This window comes from Rhinoraja longicauda, chromosome 32, assembly GCF_053455715.1.
Source record: "Rhinoraja longicauda isolate Sanriku21f chromosome 32, sRhiLon1.1, whole genome shotgun sequence".
In the NCBI taxonomy this organism is placed as follows: Eukaryota; Metazoa; Chordata; class Chondrichthyes; order Rajiformes; family Arhynchobatidae; genus Rhinoraja; species Rhinoraja longicauda.
This window is the reverse complement of record NC_135984.1, coordinates 6,063,454-6,082,895: the sequence shown is the minus strand read 5'-3', so window position 1 is coordinate 6,082,895 and position 19,442 is coordinate 6,063,454. Positions and strand designations below refer to the sequence as shown.

At 49.8% G+C, this 19,442-nt stretch overlaps 1 protein-coding gene across 4 annotated transcripts in view; it reads left to right on the top strand.

The window, feature by feature from the left end:
- LOC144608787 (E3 ubiquitin-protein ligase DZIP3-like) overlaps nucleotides 1–19,442 on the top strand; it is a 72,473-nt gene that overhangs the window by 10,432 nt on the left and 42,599 nt on the right. For all 4 annotated transcript variants that reach the window (XM_078426883.1, XM_078426885.1, XM_078426884.1 and 1 more), the window contains exons 4-13: nucleotides 2,571–2,658; nucleotides 4,385–4,435; nucleotides 9,108–9,237; nucleotides 11,326–11,408; nucleotides 13,045–13,139; nucleotides 14,428–14,490; nucleotides 15,142–15,196; nucleotides 16,982–17,141; nucleotides 17,871–17,907; nucleotides 18,658–18,778. In XM_078426883.1, coding sequence (XP_078283009.1) covers nucleotides 2,571–2,658; nucleotides 4,385–4,435; nucleotides 9,108–9,237; nucleotides 11,326–11,408; nucleotides 13,045–13,139; nucleotides 14,428–14,490; nucleotides 15,142–15,196; nucleotides 16,982–17,141; nucleotides 17,871–17,907; nucleotides 18,658–18,778 — 883 coding nt within the window. The remainder of the gene's footprint in view (nucleotides 1–2,570; nucleotides 2,659–4,384; nucleotides 4,436–9,107; nucleotides 9,238–11,325; nucleotides 11,409–13,044; nucleotides 13,140–14,427; nucleotides 14,491–15,141; nucleotides 15,197–16,981; nucleotides 17,142–17,870; nucleotides 17,908–18,657; nucleotides 18,779–19,442) is intronic.

Genomic DNA, 19,442 nt, shown 5'->3' with positions numbered 1-19,442 from the left:
GGAACTATCTAAAGTTGGAGAAGTCGATGTTCATACCACTGGGCTGCAAGCTGCCCAGGCGAAATATGAGGTGCTGTTCCTCCAATTTCCGTTGGGCCTCACTATGGCACTGGAGGAGGCCCATGACAGAAAGGTCAGACTGGGAATGGGAGGGGGAGTTGAAGTGCTCGTCCACCGGGAGACCAGTTTGGATGTAAGGGTGAAGTCACCCTCTGCCGGGCGACACGGTGGCGCAGCGGTACAGCTGCTGCCTTGCAATGCCAGAGTCACGGGTTCGATCCTGACTGAGGGTGCTGCCTGCGTGGAGTTTGCACGTTCTCCCTGTGACCGGGTGGGTTTTCACCGGGTGCTTGGGTTACCTCCCACACTCCAAAGGCGTGCAGGTTTGTAGGTTAATTGGCTTCGGTAAAATTGTTAATAGACAATAGGTGCAGGAGGAGGCCATTCGGCCCTTCGAGCCAGCACCGCCATTCAATGTGTTCATGGCTGATCATTCACAATCAGTACCCCGTTCCTGCCTTCTCCCCATACCCCCTGACTCCGCTATCTTTAATTGCCCCCAGTGTGTGTAGGATAGTGCTCGTGTACGGGATGATCGCTGTTCGGTGGGCTGAAGGGCCTGTTTCCGTGCTGTACTTGTAAACTGAACTAAACTAAACCCGCAGCCACTTGCCCCGATATCAAAGCGACCAGTTGTTCTCCTGACTGTGTTGCAAGCTGGTTTGGAACCGAGATGAAGGGTGTGAGTTTTGCTTTCTCCTCTTCACAGTCTTGTGAGCTTGGCAGATTGCCAAGTTGGGAACTGAGTGGGCAGATTCTGCTACTGTACAGCGTGGGAGAATGTTCCAGCACACAGCAAGACGGACCTGTAATTTTAATCAGTCGCTTACCCTCTTCCCATTGTGCGGCTGAATTTTTTGTTGTCATTGTGACAAGTGTGAGATCTGCTGACAGCTGCCGTGAGATACCTGTGAACAACCTCCCATTAGCATTGCATTTCAACATGCATCTTGCTCCTTCTGCCGAGGACTTGACTCTGATCCCTAACGCTGCTCCTTTCCCTGGTATCTGAGTCAGTAGGTCGCGGGCTGAGGTTCTCCCGGCACTGGCGTAGGTGCCCGCTTTTAGTTTTAGAGATACAGCGCGGAAACAGGCCCTTCGGCCCACCGAGCCCGCATCAACCAGCGATCCCCGCACATTAACGCTGCCCTACACACACTAGGGACAATTTACACATACGCCAAGCCAATTAACCGACATACCTGGTAGACACAAAATGCTGGAGTAACTCAGCGGGTCAGGCAGCTTCTCTGGAGAGAAGGAAAGGGTGACGTTTCGGGTCGAGACCCTTCTTCAGACTGAAATGTCACCCATTCCTTCTCTGCAGAGATGCTGCCTGACCTGCTGAGTTATAGACAATAGACAATATGTGCAGGAGTAGGTCATTCGGCCCTTCGAGCCAGCACCGCCATTCAATGTGATCATGGCTGATCATTCTCAATCAGTACCCCGTTCCTGCCTTCTCCCCATACCCCCTGACTCCGCTATCCTTAAGAGCTCTATCTAGCTCTCTCTTGAATGCATTCAGAGAATTGGCCTCCGCTGCCTTCTGAGGCAGAGAATTCCACAGATTCACAACTCTCTGACTGAAAAAGTTTTTCCTCATCTCCGTTCTAAATGGCCTACCCCTTATTCTTAAACTGTGGCCCCTTGTTCTGGACTCCCCCAACATTGGGAACATGTCTATAAACTTATATGGACTGTCTTTAATTGCACTGAGGACATTTTTGTTTGCAACAGTAATATGGTTATTAACGTGTGGAATGAGCTGCCGGAGAAGGTAGTTGAGGCAAGTACTATCACAATGTTTAAGAGACATTTAGATAAATACATGGATAGGATGGGTTTGGAGGGATATGGGCCAAACGCAGGCATGTGGTACGAGTGCAGAAGGGAAATGTTGGTCAGCATGGGCAAGTTGGGCCGAAGGGCCAGCTTCCACGCTGTATGACTCTATGATTCGTACATTGGAGACAACATCTCTGCGCTGCTCCCAGGTCATCTTGCAGCAGCTGGAAGTATGTCGACGTGGTTACCGGTCATGGACATGGCCGAGACCCCAGGCCGGATAGTTGTCAGTGCCCACCATGTAGGTAGGGAGTAAGCAGGCCGCCCTAGGAGCTGACCGCTGGAGTCGGCAAACTCAGAGTTTGGAGAAGATGGAAGAGGGCTTGAAGTAGGGATGACGTCTGAATTCTCCCCATCTCCACGACAAGGCCTTCAACACATCCAGTCAATGCGCAGTGCAGGTGGGGCGGCTTACGGGATGAATGAAGGAGAATGGGGCTGAGGCAAAGATCAGCCATGATCAAAATGGCAGAGCAGCCTCGACGGGTCGAATGGCCTAATCCCGCTCCCATGTCTTCTGATCTTCTGGGGTGGGAAGGCTGAGGGATGGAATGGGACCATTGCGGAACACCTGAGGACCCGAGGATTGCTTGGCCTTTGCACTCAATATCCAGGGGTTTGGTTGAGACTTGGATTGAGCGTGTTTGCTTCTGGTCCTGCAGGAATTGCAAAGACGAAGCGGTGGATTTGACTGTGATCCAGACGATGGAAATCTTCTGGACACTTTATGGTGAGATGAAGAAGAAATGTGTAAGTTGCACCTCCCTGTCTTTGGTAATGTGGAGGCGCTGGGGGGGAGGGATCGCATTATTGATCAGCACGGATGTCAGGGTTGTGGCGAGAAGGCAGGAGAATGGGGTTGAGAGGGAGAGATAGATCAGCCATGATTGAATGGCGGGGTAGACTTGATTTTAGATTCAGATTTAGATTTTTAGATTTAGAGGTACAGCGCAGAAACAGGCCCTTCGGCCCACCGGGTCCGTGCCGCCCAGCGATCCCCGCACACTAACACTATCCTACACCCACTAGGGACAATTTTTACATTTTGCCCAGCCAATTAACCTACATACCTGTACGTCCTTGGAGTGTGGGAGGAAACCGAAGATCTCGGAGAAAACCCACGCAGGTCACGGGGAGAACGTACAGACTCCGTACAGACGGCGCCCGTAGTCAGGATCGAATCTGAGTCTCCGGCGCTGCATTCGCTGTAAGGCAGCAACTCTACCGCTGCGCCACCGTGCCGCCACATTGATGTGGTGAATGGCCTAATTCTGCTCCTCGAACTTAACTTACGCATGTTGAACAAAACATTGTAGGGGTGGGAGGGGGTACAGGACAGCGAATTGTCAATGGTTCAGGTCAAGACCCTGTGTCGGGACAGAGAGGAGAGAGAAGATGGTCAATTATACGAAGGAGAAAGGGAGGGGTGAGGGGCAGGCCCTTCAGCCCAACTTGCCCACACCTGCCAACATGCTCCATCTACACGAGTCCCACCTGCTTGCATTTGGTCCATATCCCTCTAAACCTATCCTATCCGTGTAGCTGTTCAAATGTCTCTTCAATGTTGTGATAGTACCTGCCTGAACTACCATCTCCGACAGCTCATTCCATACACCCACCACCCTTTTGTGTAAGAAAAATGGTGCCCTATTTAGGAGTTGCCATATAGGTTCCAATTAAATCTTTCCCCCCCTCACCTTAAATCTATGCCCTTGGGTTCTTGATTCCCCTACCCTGGGTATCTATGCCCTGCCATGATTTTATACTTCTCCATGAGATCACTTTTCATCCTCCTGCACTCCAAAAAACAAAGTCCTAAAATGAGAGATGGAAGTCAGATGAAACCAGATGGGGCAGTGGAACGGAAATGGGCAAAGGGGACTGGAGGAGGGATGTGGTAAAAGGGACATTTAATGTTCATACTATTGGATTGCAGCCCACCCAGGCGATGATGACAGACCACCCAGTAGCCCCTTCAAAGGAACTTTTGTGTTGTGTGGTGTGGTAGGGACAATTTACACTTACACCAAGCCAATTAACCTACAAACCTGCGCAGGTCACGTGGAGAACGTACAGACAGCACCCGTAATCGGGATCGAACCCGGGTCTCTGGCGCTGCATTCGCTGTAAGGCAGCAACTCTACCGCTGCTCCACCGTGGCTTTTGGGCACATCAGTAAAACCGCTTGTTGTAAGTGGATGGAAGAGATCCCATGGCGATACATTCAAGATGGTCAGTGCTGACCACCAAGTCTCAGAGCAGCATCTTCCCAACAACCATCAGGCTGTTGAACACGACACAACACTAATCTCAACAATGAACGTCTATGGTGTGGTGGGTGGGGTGTTGGGCGGGGTGGTTAAATGGGCGAGGGGCAGAGCGAGCATTAGCCAGTCCAAAGCTGTAGCGTTTAGGAGTTTAGCAGTTGAAACCTTGCACATCTTTAGCCTCATTCTCTTCTCTGGTTCTATTTCAGAATCATAACAGGTTTGTCGCTGCCCTTCTGAAGACCTTTGAACAAACAAAGGTGAGAGACAAAGGATGCAGAGGTGAATGGGAGCCCTTTCTATCAGCCACTTTTCAGCGGTGTGTAGGATATACCTGTCTGGATGTGTGTGAAACTGGAGATGGAGAAAGTAGTCGACTCATCCAAAGCAGGAGTGGGTGGAGAAGAGATGGGAGCAGGGGTGGAAGAAACACAATTCCAAATCTTCCGTCCCAATAAAGCACACTGTCACGTAGAGCATTAAGGTCAACATAGTGGTGCAGCTGGTAGAGTTGCTGCCTCACAGCGCCAGAGACCTGGGTTCCATCCTGACCTCGGCTGCTGTCAATAGACAATAGACAATAGACAATAGGTGCAGGAGGAGGCCATTCGGCCCTTCGAGCCAGCACCGCCATTCAATGTGATCATGGCTGATCATTCTCAATCAGTACCCCGTTCCTGCCTTCTCCCCACACCCCCTGACTCCGCTATCCTTAAGAGCTCTATCCAGCTCTCTCTCGAATGCATTCAGAGAATTGGCCTCCACTGCCTTCTGAGGCAGAGAATTCCACAGATTCACCACTCTCTGACTGAAAAAGGTTTTTCCTCATCTCAGTTCTAAATGGCCTACCCCTTATTCTTAAACTGTGGCCCCTTGTTCTGGACTCCCCCAACATTGGGAACATATTTCCTGCCTCTAACGTGTCCAACCCCTGTCTGTGTGTGGAGTTTGCATGTTCTTCCTATGACCGCGTGGGTTTCCTCCAGGTGCTTCGTTTTCTTCCTACATCCTAAAGGCGTGCGGATTTATAGGTTGAGTGGCCTATAAATCTAATGTACCAAGACCTGAATGGTGGAACAGGGGGAGGATGATGGCTGACTTTAGTGGAGCGTCACAACGGCTGGGAAGGCAGACGGATGAAGGCTGCAGCAGAAAAGGGTCCCCGGTCGTTTTGGACTCCACGCCACTGGATCCTGACCCAGATCTGCCAAGGACCGTGTGGTGGCTGTCTGTGCACCAGTCTCCCCACGTTAAACAAAGTCACGCACAGGCGTCCGACCCTATGGAGAGGACAGTCACACTCGCTTCAAGTGACCGCCGATGATGAAATCTAATGTGTGGGGAGTGGATGCGAAAGTAGAATAACAGAGCTTGTGTGAATGGGTGACAGGCATGAAATGTTGGAGTAACTCAGCGTCTCTGGAGAGAAAGGATGGGTGACGTTTCGGGTTGGGACCCTTCTTCTGACTCAGTGTGATTGGGTGATTGGACGGCGTGGACTCAGTGGGCCGAAGGGCCCGTTGTCATGCTGCATCTTTCAATCAATTCTCTTTAATCATGGAAGTGTAAACAGGGAGGATTGTCTTCCTTTGTTTGCAGAGGCTTCAGTGGCAAGTCTGATAGAAGCAAGGTGAAGGTGGATAGTTTTTAAGGGAGTTGAGAGGGTGGGAAGGATCTGAGAGGGTGGTGGAGGCAAAAATCTTATTTAACATTTAGAAACATTTAACTAGAAACTTGGCTGAGTACTCTATGATTGATAGCTGGGAAGTGGGGTCAGCCTGCATTGGCCTTCGCTCAATGGGCTGAATGGCCTCCTTTGTGTAAAAGTCCTTTACACAGAGTGGTGGGTGCCTGGAACACATTGCCGGGGTGGTGGTGGAGGCAGAGAGTAAAGTGGCATTTAAGAGACGTTTAGACAAGCACATGGACATGCAGGGAATGGAGAGATGTGGATTATGTGCAGGCAGATAAGAGTTGGTCTTGGCATCATGTTGTAGGGCCGAAGGGCCTGTTCCTGTGCTGTACTGTTCTAATGTGTAGGAAGGAACTGCAGATCCTCATATTTTGCTTGGGCAGCTTACAACCCAGCGGTACAAAGGCTGAGGGGAAAAAAACTGCAGATGCTGGTTAACATCGAAGGTAGACACAACATGCTGGAGTAACTCAGCGGGTCAGGCAGCATCTCGGGAGAGAAGGAACCCGAAACGTCACCCATTCCTTCTCTCCAGAGATGCTGCCTGACCCGCTGAGTTACTCCAGCATTTTGTGTCTACCTTGGGTATAAATGCTGATTTCTCTAACTTCAAGTAACCCCTTGCATCCCCTCTCTGTCCGTCCCTCCCCCACCCAAGTCATTGTACTAGTTTCACTGTCGTCTTGGTGAGTTTCATTGTCTGTTATAACTCCACTTCACCCAGCCCACAGCCAACAATGGACCGTTTCCTTTAACGTCCTTACTTTTTTAGCATATCTTTCATTCATTTGTTCTCTACCACCGTCTATATCTCTCGTCACCCTTTCCCTTGACTCACAGTCTGAGGAAACTAAACTGAACTGGAATTTAGAAGGATGAGAGGAGATCTTATCGAAACGTATAAGTTTATTAAGGGGTTGGACACGTTAGAGGCAGGAAATATGTTCCCAATGTTGGGGGAGTCCAGAACAAGGGGCCACAGTTTAAGAATAAGGGGCAGGCCATTTAGAACTGAGATGAGGAAAAATGTTTTCAGTCAGAGAGTTGTGAATCTGTGGAATTCTCTGCCTCAGAAGGCAGTGGAGGCCAATTCTCTGAATGCATTCAAGAGAGAGCTGGATAGAGCTCTTAAGGATAGCGGAGTCAGGGGGTATGGGGAGAAGGCAGGAACGGGGTACTGATTGAGAATGATCAGCCATGATCATATTGAATGGCGGTGCTGGCTCGAAGGGCCGAATGGCCTCCTCCTGCACCTATTGTCTATTGTTTATTGAACTGAAGTGAAGGGTCTCAACCCGAAACGTCACCTATTCCCTCTCTCCAGAGATGCTGTCTGACCCGCTGAGTTAGTCCAGCTTTTTGTGTCTATTTTCTGTACTGTTCTACATTCTTTGCTGTAACTTTCCAAAGTTCCTGAGGCAAGTGACATCCAGCAGCTTTCCTTTACTAAACTATCCATTGCCCCTAATGGGATTGTCTGCTGTTAATTATGTCGTTTAGTGTGGCAATACATTCATTGCGCAAACATGGCTTGTCATAATCTAATTATTCTATTAATCACGCTGATTTAAATTTATATTGTGGTCTTTAACAGATGACAAAACCCTGTTTCCATCTCAACGAAGATTTCAGCTAGTTGGCAATGGGAGAGTTTTGCCAGTGTTGCCATGGTGATCTGTTTGCAGTCGTACTTTTCCCCCCACATTGCCACAGTGCATGGCGTATCATCCATTTTATGTCAAACTGTGTGAGGTATTTGGTGAAACCAGGAACAGCAGATGCTGACTTACAATAAAGGACGCAAAGTGCTGGAGTAACTCAGTGGGTCAGGCAGCCTCTGTGGAGAACATGGAGAGGTGACGTTTCAGGTCGAGACTCTTGACCTGGGCTTCGAAGATGAGTCCCGACCCGAAACGTCACTTATCCAGAGATGTGTAAGAAGGAACTGCAGATTTAATCCGAAGAAAGACACAAAAAGCTAGAGTAACTCAGCGGGACAGGCAGCATCTCTGGAGAGAAGGAATGGGTGACGTTTCGGGTTGAGACCCTTCTTCAGACTGGTTAGGGATAAGGGAAACGAGAGATATAGATGGTGATGTAGAGAGATAAAGAACAATGAATGAAAGATGTGCAAAAAAAAAGCATCTCAGGATATCCAGAGATGCTGCCTGGCCCGCTAAGTTACTCCAGCACTTGGTGTCTCTGTTTGTATTAGCTATTTTATGTCTAAATCCCTGGAAGTCTATTTGGGTGTTTAGATTAGTTTAGATCAGAGATACGGAGCGGAAACAGGCTCTTCGGCCCACCGAGTCCACGCCGGCCAGTGGTCCCTGCACACTAACACTATTGTCCACACACTTGGGACAATTTACAGTTTTACCAAAGGCCAATTAACCTACAAACCTGTACGTCTTTGAACGATCACATAAGTAGCCGGGCAGGACATTCTTCCTCCTTGTGCAGACACGCACCTGCACACACGCATGCAGACACGCACCCACACAAGCATAGACACACAAACATGCACAGACATGCAAACACACACTGGGCACGTGCGTGCGCGCACACACGCATTGACATGCAAACACGCATTACTCAGACACACACTTCCAGCATTCCCATCACCCGACCTGCTTGCTGTCTATTATATATGAGTGGAGCGAAACGTATTCCCAATCAGGGAGAATCTACAGTCATATAAACGTATAAGATTATCTTATAAACGTATAAGATTATTAAGGGGTTGGACACGTTAGAGGCAGGAAACATGTTCCCAATGTTGGGGGAGTCCAGAACAAGGGGCCACAGTTTAAGAATAAAGGGTAGGCCATTTAGAACTGAGATGAGGAAAAACTTTTTCAGTCAGAGAGTTGTGAATCTGTGGAATTCTCTGCCTCAGAAGGCAGTGGAGGCCAATTCTCTGAATGCATTCAAGAGAGAGCTAGATAGAGCTCTTAAGGATAGCGGAGTCAGGGGGTATGGGGAGAAGGCAGGAACGGGGTACTGATTGAGAATGATCAGCCATGATCACATTGAATGGCGGTGCGTACAGGCTCGAAGGGCCGAATGGCCTCCTCCTGCACCTATTGTCTGTTGTCTATTGTCGTCAATCGTAAACGAAAGATCACTTGAGACCTTGACCCTCTTTCTTTCTCCGCAGGTGCTTTGTGGTCAGCTCAGTATTTCCAGCGAGTAGTTCTTGTGTAAACATTGACAGTGCCTTTCTACTTTCCCACCAGGATGATGCTGAGCTGAAGGAGATTATCTGCTGTGCTAAGCCGTTAATAAAGCAGATTCCCATCGACAACATCGCCCCCCGCTGGACAGATCTGCAGAAGGACACAGCGCTTACAATACTACTTGCCCACTGTAAGTGCGGCTCTCCGCGACGATGAAGGACAGGTGTAGGAAGGAACTGCAGATGCTGGTTTGAACCGAAGATAGACACAAATTGCTGGAGTAACTCAGCGGGACAGACAGCATCCCTGGAGGGAAGCAATGGGTGACGTTTATTCAGTCTGAAGAAGAGTCTCGACCCGAAATGTCACCCGTTCTTTCTCTCCAGAGATGCTGCCTGTCCCGCTGAGTTACTACATTAAAAAGTAATTGCCCTTTGAGATTCCATTGTTGCACACCACAGTTCACTTTAGATCTGACTCACTGCAGACTAAGTTTACATTAGTGAAATAAAACATAGAACAGTACAGTGTATGAAGGAACTGCAGATGCTGGTTTGACCCGAAGATAGACACAATATGCCGGAGTAACTCAGCGGGACGGGCAGCGTCTCTGGAGAGAAAGAATGGGTGACGTTTCGGTCTCGACCCGAAACGTCACCCATTTCTTCTCTCCAGAGAAGCTGCCTGCCGTGCTGAGTTTTACTCCAGCATTCTGTGTCCATACAACAGTACAGTGCAGGAACAGGCCCTTCGGCCCACCAGGTCTGTGTCTAATATGATACCAAGACCAACTCGTACCTGTAGAAACAAGGATCTAAGAGATGCTGGCTTACAGTAAAAGGGCACAAAGTGCTGGAGTAACTCAAGGGGCCAGACAGCGTCTCTGGAGGATGAGGATAGGTGACGTTTCTTATTAACCTCTTCACGCCAGCACATAATCTTTACCTGCATATTCAGAATTCTCCAAACATCACTATCATGTCCAACTCCACAACTCCTCCTGGCAGCGCATTCCAGCATTCCCATCACCCGACCTGCTTGCTGTTATATTATATATGAGTATAATATATACTCTGTGTACACAATACTTCAGCCGTACATTGCCTTTGAATTTTGCCCCTCCCAGAAAGCTATAGCATTTCAGATTCTCATCCAGGGGAAAGAGGTTCCAGCCATCTACCCTAAATATGTGTCCCATCATTTTATACACCTCTATCAGGTCACCCCGCAACCTATGGTGTTCCAAAGTGTGTCCAACCTTACCCTGTATCTAATGCGCTCTAGTCCAGGCGTCATTCTGTTAAACCTCTGCACTCTTTCCAAGGCCCCCACAAACGTCCTGTGTTGGCGCCACCAGAAACCATTTAGACTTTGGAGCTATAGCGCGGAAACGGGCCCTTTGGCCCATCGAGTCCGCGCCGACTGGCAATCACTCCGTACACTAGTACTAGCCTCCATTTCGGGGACAATCTTACAAATTACCATAAGCCAATTAACCTGCTAACCTGTACGTCTTTGGAGTGTGGGAGGAAACCGGAGCGCCCGGAGAAAACCCCCGCTGGTCACAGGGAGAAGGTACAAACTCTGTTCGGACCAGTACCCTTAGTCAGGATCGAACTTGGGTCTCTGGCGCTGTAAGTCAGCAACTCTACCGCTGCGCCACCTTTTGTTTTGGCTTTTGTTGGTGTGCACTATTTTGGTCATAGAATCGGCGAGGTGAAGTCACCTATTCCTTCTCCCCAGGGATGCTGCCTGTCCCGCTGAGTTACTCTGGCATATTGCATCTATCTTCAGTGTAAGCCAGCATCTGCTGTTCCTTCACACACAATTTACCTGCCCTCTCTTTTGGCCCTGGGCACGAAGGCCAGGGTTCTGGTAACGTTTGTTGACTGTGTTTGGTACTCGTGCATGATTTGGTCTTTCTGACGCGCCTGTTTCTACATTTTTGCTACTGAGCGTGTAATGTGAACGGCAGGTCTGGAGTAAATGACCTTGCATTTGCACAGATGGAGATCCATTTGCCAGAGTTTTACCCGGCTGGAAACTGTGCAGGGAACTCTCTGGTCCATATGCTTGCAGTAATCTCGCCCTGATGACTGAACATTGCTTTTACCAACTGAACTGCAGGAGTTCACATTATTTAAGGCAAAGTGGGCACAGTTTGTTGTTCAGTATTCTGAGAACGTATCGTTTGTTCTTTTCCAAGTATACCGTCTTATCCAGAACCACGGCACGTCACGTTGCTATATATAACTCTGTGCTGTTTTCCTCTGTTTAGTTGCAGACTATATAAAGAAATTTGCGGACGAGGGGGATTCTCTGCTCAATGATTTTGAACGTAATTGTGAATGCAATAACCAAGTAAGTGCCTTGGTGCTTCATCGTGTACGTATACGTCAGGGAACAGTGCTGCATCCTCAGATCCAACACATAAAGCCCATAAGGATAGGAGCAGAATTAGGCCATTCGGCCCATCAAGTCTACTCCTCTATTCAATCATGGCTGATCTATCTCTCCCTCCTAACCCCATTCTTCTGCCTTCTCCCCTTAACCTCTGACACCCGCACTAATTAAGAATCTATCTATCTCTGCCTTAAAAATATCCACTGACTTGGCCACCACAGCCTTCTGTGGCAAAGAATTCCACAGATTCACCACCCTCTGACTAAAGAAAATTCTCCTCGTCTCCTTCCTAAAAAAACGTCCTTTAATTCTAAGGTTGTGACCTCTAGTCCTAGGCTCTAGTCCTAAAGCTGGAATAACTGAGCGGGTCGGACAGCATCTCTGGAGAAAAGGAATAGGTGACGTTTTGGGTCGAGACCCTTCTGAAGAAGTTCATTCCTACACAGTGCTTCATCCTTGCCATGTGTATGTCACATTGGTCACCAGAGAGCCGCTGTTACCCCTGTTCTCCCCACTCTCCATATAGAAGAGGGGTGGGCCGGTAGGAGCGGGACCGAGGTGTTGTCTCCTGCGCCTGCAAGGTCGGCTCCTGGGACACAGATGCGGGCGGGAGAGGAGAGGAGAGGGATGTGGGCTGATGGGCCGAGCCGGTCGAGGGCGAGGGAGGAGGCCCCTGCAGCAGCCTGCGGCTCGTACTGAAGAAGGGTCTCGACCCGAAACGTCACCCATTCCTTCTCTCCTGAGATGCTGCCTGACCCGCTGAGTTACTCCAGCATTTTGTGTCTACCTTTGATACCAAGTTAAACTGATCTCATCTGCCTGTACATGATCCATATCCCACTATTCCCTGCACTTCCACGTGCCAGTCTAAAAGCCTCTTAAACGCCACTATCATATCGTATCTCACTCCCCCACCACCCCTGGCAATGCGTTCCAGGTCCCCCACCACCCCTGGCAATGCATTCCAGGTCCCCCATCACTCTCTGTGCGTTAAAACCTTGCCCTACACATCTCCATTAAACGTTCCCCTCTCACCGTATAGCTATGCCCTGTAGTGTCCTGGTGAGCAAGGTTCGGACTGCCTACCCTATCCTTGCCTCTCATCATTTTATATACATAGTTTGAGTTTGAGTTTAGTTTATTGTCACGTGTACGGAGGTACAGTGAGAAGCTTTTGTCACGTGCTAACCAGTCAGCGGAAAGACTTTACACAATTGCAATCGAGCCGTCCACAGTGTACAGACACTATGATGGGACTAACGTGAAGAACGTTTAGTACAAGATAAAGCCAGTAAAGTCCAATTAAAGATAGTCCGAGGGTCTCCAATGAAGTGGATATTAGTTCAGCACTTTGCTCCGGTTGTTTTGTAGGATGGTTCAGTTGCCTGATAGAAGCTGGGAAGAAACGGAACCTTCCCTGAATCTGGAGGTGTGCGTTTTCACACGGCTATACTTTTTGCCTGAAGGGAGGGGGGGGGGAACGAGGGAGTGGGCCGGGGTGCGTCTCGTCCTTGGATATGCTGGTGTATTGTAGGCTGGGGAACCTGGATTGGAGGAGTTAACTTCACAGGGATCTTGTCTGCTTTGTCATTAGAAGATTGAGCATCTTCAGTGGAAAGGCGAGGACTCGGTGAACATCAGTGAATTTGCAGCGGCCATCCTCACCTACAGCAAGGCGCTGGAAACCAGGTACCTGCACCGCCACCGTTGGCAGTCAAATGCTTTGTGTTGCGCACAAACCCGGTAAACTCGTACAGCAGACCTCGCCTAGACTGTACGCAAGAGTCGGCACGGTCCTGGTGCCGATAAAGTTACGAAAGGTAACTTGAACGGTTTTATCTTCTGCTCACAGCCGCGAACCAGGCACCTGGCGGCCCCCCTGGCTGGGTCCTCCCTCACTCTCGTCGGCCCCTGGCTGGGTCCTCCCTCATTCTCGTCGGCCCCTGGCTGGGCCCCCCCTCACTCTTGATGGCCATCAGCTGGACCCCCCTCACTCCCGACGCCCCCTGACTGCATCCTTCCTCACTCTTGATGGCTCCCGGCTGGGCCCCCCCCCCCCCCCCCACACTCTCGACGGCCCTTGGCTGGGCCCCCCCCACACTCTCGACACCCCCCGGCTGCCCCCCGCCCCCCTCTCGACTCCGTGTGACAGGAGACTCAACCTTCCTCGCCCAGCCTCGGGCCCCGATGGGTCATGGATGTTGCATGGAGATGTGGCCAAGCTGGGAATGGTACAGAGAAGATTTACGAGGATGTCGCCAGGACTAGAGGGTTTGAGCTTCAGGGAGAGGTTGAGTAGGCTGGGATTCTTTACCTACGAGTGCAGGAGGATGAGGGAGCAATCTTATTGAAGTGTATAAAATCATGAGAGGAATAGATCGTGTAGATGCACAGGTAGTGTAAGAAAATAACTGCAGATGCTGGTACAAATCGAAGGTATTTATTCACAAAATGCTGGAGTAACTCAGCAGGTCAGGCAGCATCTCAGGAGAGAAGGAATGGGTGACGTTTCGGGTCGAGACGCTTCTTCAGTCTGAAGAAGGGTCTCGACCCGAAACGTCACCCATTCCTTCTCTCCTGAGATGCTGCCTGACCTGCTGAGTTACTCCAGCATTTTGTGGGTAGATGCACAGTCTTGCTCAGAGTAGGTGAATCAAAGACCAGAGGACATAGGTTCAAGGTGAAGGGGAAAGATTTAATAGGAATTTGAGGGATAACTTTTTCACACAAAGGGTGGTGGGTGTATGGAACAAGCTGCCAGGGGTGGTAGTTGAGGCTGGGACTATCCTAACGATTAAGAAACAGTTAGACAGGTGCATGGATAGGACAGCTTAGGAGGGATATGGGCCGAATGCGAGCAGGTGGGACTAGTGTAGCTGGGACATATCGGCCGGCAGACAGGCCTGGTTCCACGCTGTGTGACTCTATGTACCAGCAATAACTGGAATGCCTCATCACCCTCTCTCTCCTCTTGCAGCCCCTATAATCATCACTTGTATTGTCGACGGGCCTATTGCTACCTGCAGCTGAATGATCACCGGTGAGTCATGGTGTGCACCATTCTCCTTGTACTGCGTGGGCGATCTTTATGCTTCGATTTATCAGGACAGACTTTGGCAAGGTTATCCCTGTATTGACGGTGCAGACTGATGCAAATGGACCTGCAGTGTGACACATTACTGAGCATCATTACCAGTTGTGTTCGAGTCATGAACTGCCCAGACTCCAATCCAATTTACATCCAATCTCAGGGTCATCTGTTCATACGTTCGTGGAGAATGAGGCCATTCAGCCCATCAAGTCTACTCTGCCATTCAATCAAGGCTGACCCATCTTTCCCTCTGAGCCTCATCCTCCTGCCTTCTCCTCAGAACCCCTGACTCTTCCGGGGGGGGGGGGGGGTGGGGAAGATTTCAAGGGCGCTCTCGTAATTTTGTCCGGATTAAAGGAGGTGAAAGTTGGTGGTGGTCCTGTACATCTGTGATTTCCAGAACCTTCTGCCTGGTTGTAAATGTCACGCCCTACAACCACGGCAGCTCTTGCCCTTGTCAGCAGCAGTTGAAGGAAATACCCGTGCCTTTAGGAGTGCGGCTGGGACAGGGTCAGATCTTCCAGTCGGGACTTCAGAGTTTTTCTTTCAGGATTGAAAGGTCTCTTACACCTCCATGACATTCTTTTCCTCTTCTGTCAGATTGGCCATCCTGGATAGCATTCGAGCTGCCTTGCTAAAGCCTGATTACTTTAAGGTCAGTGACTTCCTTATAGTTGATTATTTTTGCTTAGAGTCAATAGACAATAGGTGCAGGAGTAGGCCATTCGGCCCTTCGAGCCAGCACCGCCATTCAATGTGATCATGGCTGATCATTCTCAATCAGTACCCCGTTCCTGCCTTCTCCCCATACCCCCTGACTCCACTATCCTTAAGAGCTCTATCTAGCTCTCTCTTGAATGCATTCAGAGAATTGGCCTCCACTGCCTTCTGAGGCAGAGAATTCCACAGATTCACAACTCTCTGACTGAAAAAGTTTTTCCTCATCTCCGTTCTAAATGGCCCACCCCTTAGTCATGGAGTGATACAGTGTGGAAAACGAGCCCTTCGGCCCAACTTGCCCACACCGACCGACATGTCCCATCTACACATGTCCCACACGTCTGCGTTTGGCCCATATCCCTCCAAACCTGTCCTATCCATGCACAGGTACTCCTCAACTTTCCGATGGGGTTCCGTTCCGAGAAACCCGTCGGAAACCAAAAGTATCGTAAGTTGAAATGCATTAAAAACACGCGATCACGTGGCCGGAAGCGAGTGGCGGCTCGCTACGGGTCGCTGCCATTTGCACCATCGCAAAGTCAAACTATCGCAGGCCGAAACATCGTAAGCCGGGGAGCATCTGTACCTGTCTAATTCTTTCTTAAACGTTGTGATACTCCACGCCTCAACTCCATCCTCCGGCAGCTCATTCCATACACCCACCATCCTTTGTGTAAAAAAAGTTACCCCTCGGGCTTCTGTTAAATCTTTCCCCCCTCACCTTAAACCTATGACCTCTGGTTCTCGATTCCCCTACTCTGGGCAAGAGACTCTGTGCCTTTACCCAATCTATTCCTCTCACAGTTTTATACACGTCTATAATTTCATCCCTCATCCTCCTGCGCTCCAAGGAATAGAATCCTAGCCTGCTCAACCTCTCCCTACAGCTCAGACCCTCGAGTCCTGGCAACATAGATCTCCTCTGTACCCTTTCCAACTTGACAATATTGTTCCCAAACCGAGCTGTGATGCGATCTGACAGTGTGCTTCCTAAGTAGCATCTGTAGAGGTTTGTAAGAGCCACTGGAGTCGTGCTGAATTGCTGCAGTCACTTCAGGAAGTAGAGGCGTTGGTGGATCTTCTCGCTTGCTGCATCAGTGTGGCTGGTCCAGGACAGGTCCTTGGTCATATTAACACCAAGGAACTTGAAGCTCTCAACCATTTCCACTCAGGCACCATTAATGCTCCATCATGCTTCCTGAAGTCAATAACCATCTCTCTCCTTAATAAAAAATGTCAGATGTGCCCGATGTACCAGCGGTAATCCATCTAATTAAAACACTGTCCTGTTGCTAAGTGTAAAACTGCCATTTGGACGTTTTCCTCCCCCCCCCCCCCCCCCCCCCAGTGACCTTCCCCCTCCCATGGAGGCTTGGTCGGTGGCACAGCGGTAGAGTTGCTGCCTCACAGCGCCAGAGACCCGGGTTCCATCCTGACTGCAGGTGCTTGTCTGTACGGAGTTTGTACGTTCTCCCCGTGACCTGCGTGGGTTTTCTCCGGATCTCCGGTTTCCTCCCACACTCCAAAGACGTGCAGGTTTGTAGGTTAATTGGCTTGGAGTACATGTAATTTGTCCCTGGTGCGTGTAGGATGGTGGTCTTGTACAGGGATCGCTGGTCGGCATGGACCCGGTGGGCCAAAGGGCCTGTTTATGCACTGTATCTCTGAACTGAACTAAATTAAATCTTCTGAGCTTGATGTCTTCTTTTACTCTCTCCAGGGCCATTACTTCTGTGCTAAAGGTCTCTTGTCAGCGGGTTACCCGAACTATGCCTTAATAGTGAACCGGAGAGGCATTGACCTCTGTCAAGTGGGCGGAAGCGATATCACGGCACTGCAGGATCAGCGAATTGAGATTCAAGAGGAAGTGAAGAAAAAAGGTACTTGCATTTTCTCTGAAGATAGACACAAAAAAAGCTGGAGTAATTCAGCGGGTCGGGCAGCATCTCTGGAGAAAAGGAATCGGTTTGACTTTAGAACAGATGCCTGAACCCTTCTCTGAAGAAGGGTCTCAACCCGAAACATTGAAAGGGTAGTGTTAGTGTATGAGCCCATCATTGACACCAAGGTAAAGGCGGACTTTAGAACAGGTGTCTGAACACCTCCACATAGGTGTAAGATTTTAAGGGGCATCACGAGGAGGAGAGAGAGATGATTTAGTTCAGTATTATTGTCACGTGTGCCGAGGTACAGTGAAAAGCTTTTTTATTGCATGTTATCCAGTCAGCGTAAAGACGATACATGATAACAATCAAACAGTCCACCGTGTATAGATGGTTTAGTGTGAGGTAAAGTCCAATTAAAGAAACTTCCGTGCTCTCCAATGAGGTGGATGGGAGGTCAGGACCGCTCTCTAGTCGGTGAGAGGATGGTTCAATAGACAATAGGTGCAGGAGGAGGCCATTCGGCCCTTCGAGCCAGCACCGCCATTCAATGTGATCATGGCTGATCACTCTCAATCAGTACAGTTGCCTGATAGCAGCTGGGAAGACACTGTCCCTGAATCTGGAGGCGTGTGTTTTCACACTTGTATATATATCTCTTGCCCGATGGGAGAGGGGAGAAGTTGCAGGAACTCCCAGCTGACTGACAGTGTTCCATTTTCACAGGTAACTGCGAAACGACACGCAAGAAACACAGTTCCAGGCAAGTGAACCCGAATCATTCTCCAGTGGTGTATCCTAGTAGAGGCGTAGATTGTTGCAGCAGCATGGGAACACACCCTTCAGCACAACTAGAGCTGGAGGTTAGCTCAACCACGCTAACCTGTCACAATCAGGGGCTGCACAGTGACACAGCAGTAGAGTTGCTGCCTTACAGCACCAGAGACTCGGGTTCCATCCTGGTTATGGGTTCTGCCTGTACAGGGTTTGTACGTTCTCCTAGTGACCGTGTGGGTTTTCTCCGGGTGCTACGGTTTCCTTCCACACTCCAAAGATGTGCGGGTTTGAAGGTTAATTGACTTTGGTTAAAAATTGTAAATTGTCCCTAGTGTGTGTGTGGGATAGTGCTAGTGTGCGGGGATCGCTGGTCGGTGCGGAGTCGTTGGGCCGAAGGGCCTGTTTCCATGCTGTCTCTCTAAAGTCTAAAGTAAAGTCAAATCTAAGCTAGTCTCATTTGCCCGCAAATTGTCCCTAGTGTGTGTGTGTGTAGGGTAGTGCTATTGTGATGGGTATGGCTGGTCAGCACGGGCCCAGAGGGCCGAAGAGTCTGTGTCCGCGCTGAATCTCTAAAGTCTAAAGGGCGTGAAGAAGGCGAGAGATTTTACTCTTTAATCTGTGGTCCTCCCCACTGCTGTGTCCTTGTTTCTGTGTCTCTTGTCGCTGTCTCTCACTTGTACATGTCGTGAGCAAAGGCCCAGTCTTTACACGTGTTTTCCCACCTGGCCCCACGCAGCATGGTGGCGCCGGTGGTGAGTGGAGCCAACAGCCCCGTGCCTGAGGTGGTGTCTGATACGGACCTCGAGTCTGTGGAAGGAGAAGAGCCCGCGCGAGAGGGAGGAGGGGAGAACAGCCAGGTAGGTTCTGAACTGCCCGGGGCTGTATCCGAGGGTGGAAAATGCAGCCCGCTGCCCTTTGTTAACTAAGGGCGGCACGGTGGCGCAACGGTAGAGTTGCTGCCTCACAGCGAATGCAGCGCCGGAGACCCGGGTTCAATCCCGACTACAGGTGCTGTCTGTACGGAGTTTGCACGTTCTCCCCGTGACCTGCGTGGGTTTTCTCCGAGATATTCGGTTTCCTCCCACACTCCAAAGACGTACAAGATTGTAGGTCGATTTGCTGGCTTGGTAAATGTAAAAATTGTCCCTAGTGGGATAGTGTTAATATGCTGGGATCGCTGGCCGGCATGGACCCGGTGGGCCAAAGGACCTGTTTCCGCACCGTATCTCTAAACTAAACTAAAATCCCAGACTCGAAATAAAGGCAAATGCAACGCAAGCATTTATTTTGAGAGGAACTAGAATATAAAAACAGGATGTAATGCTGGCATTAGTCAGACTGCATTTGGAGTATTGTGGACAGTTTTGGCCCACATATCTGAGGAAGGATGTGTTGGCGTTGGAGAAGGTCAAGAGGAGGTTTACGAGAATGATCTCAAGAAATGACTGGGTTAACGTATGTTGAGCGTTTGAAGGCACTGGGCCTGTACTCGCTGGAGTTTAGAACAATGAGGAGGAGTCT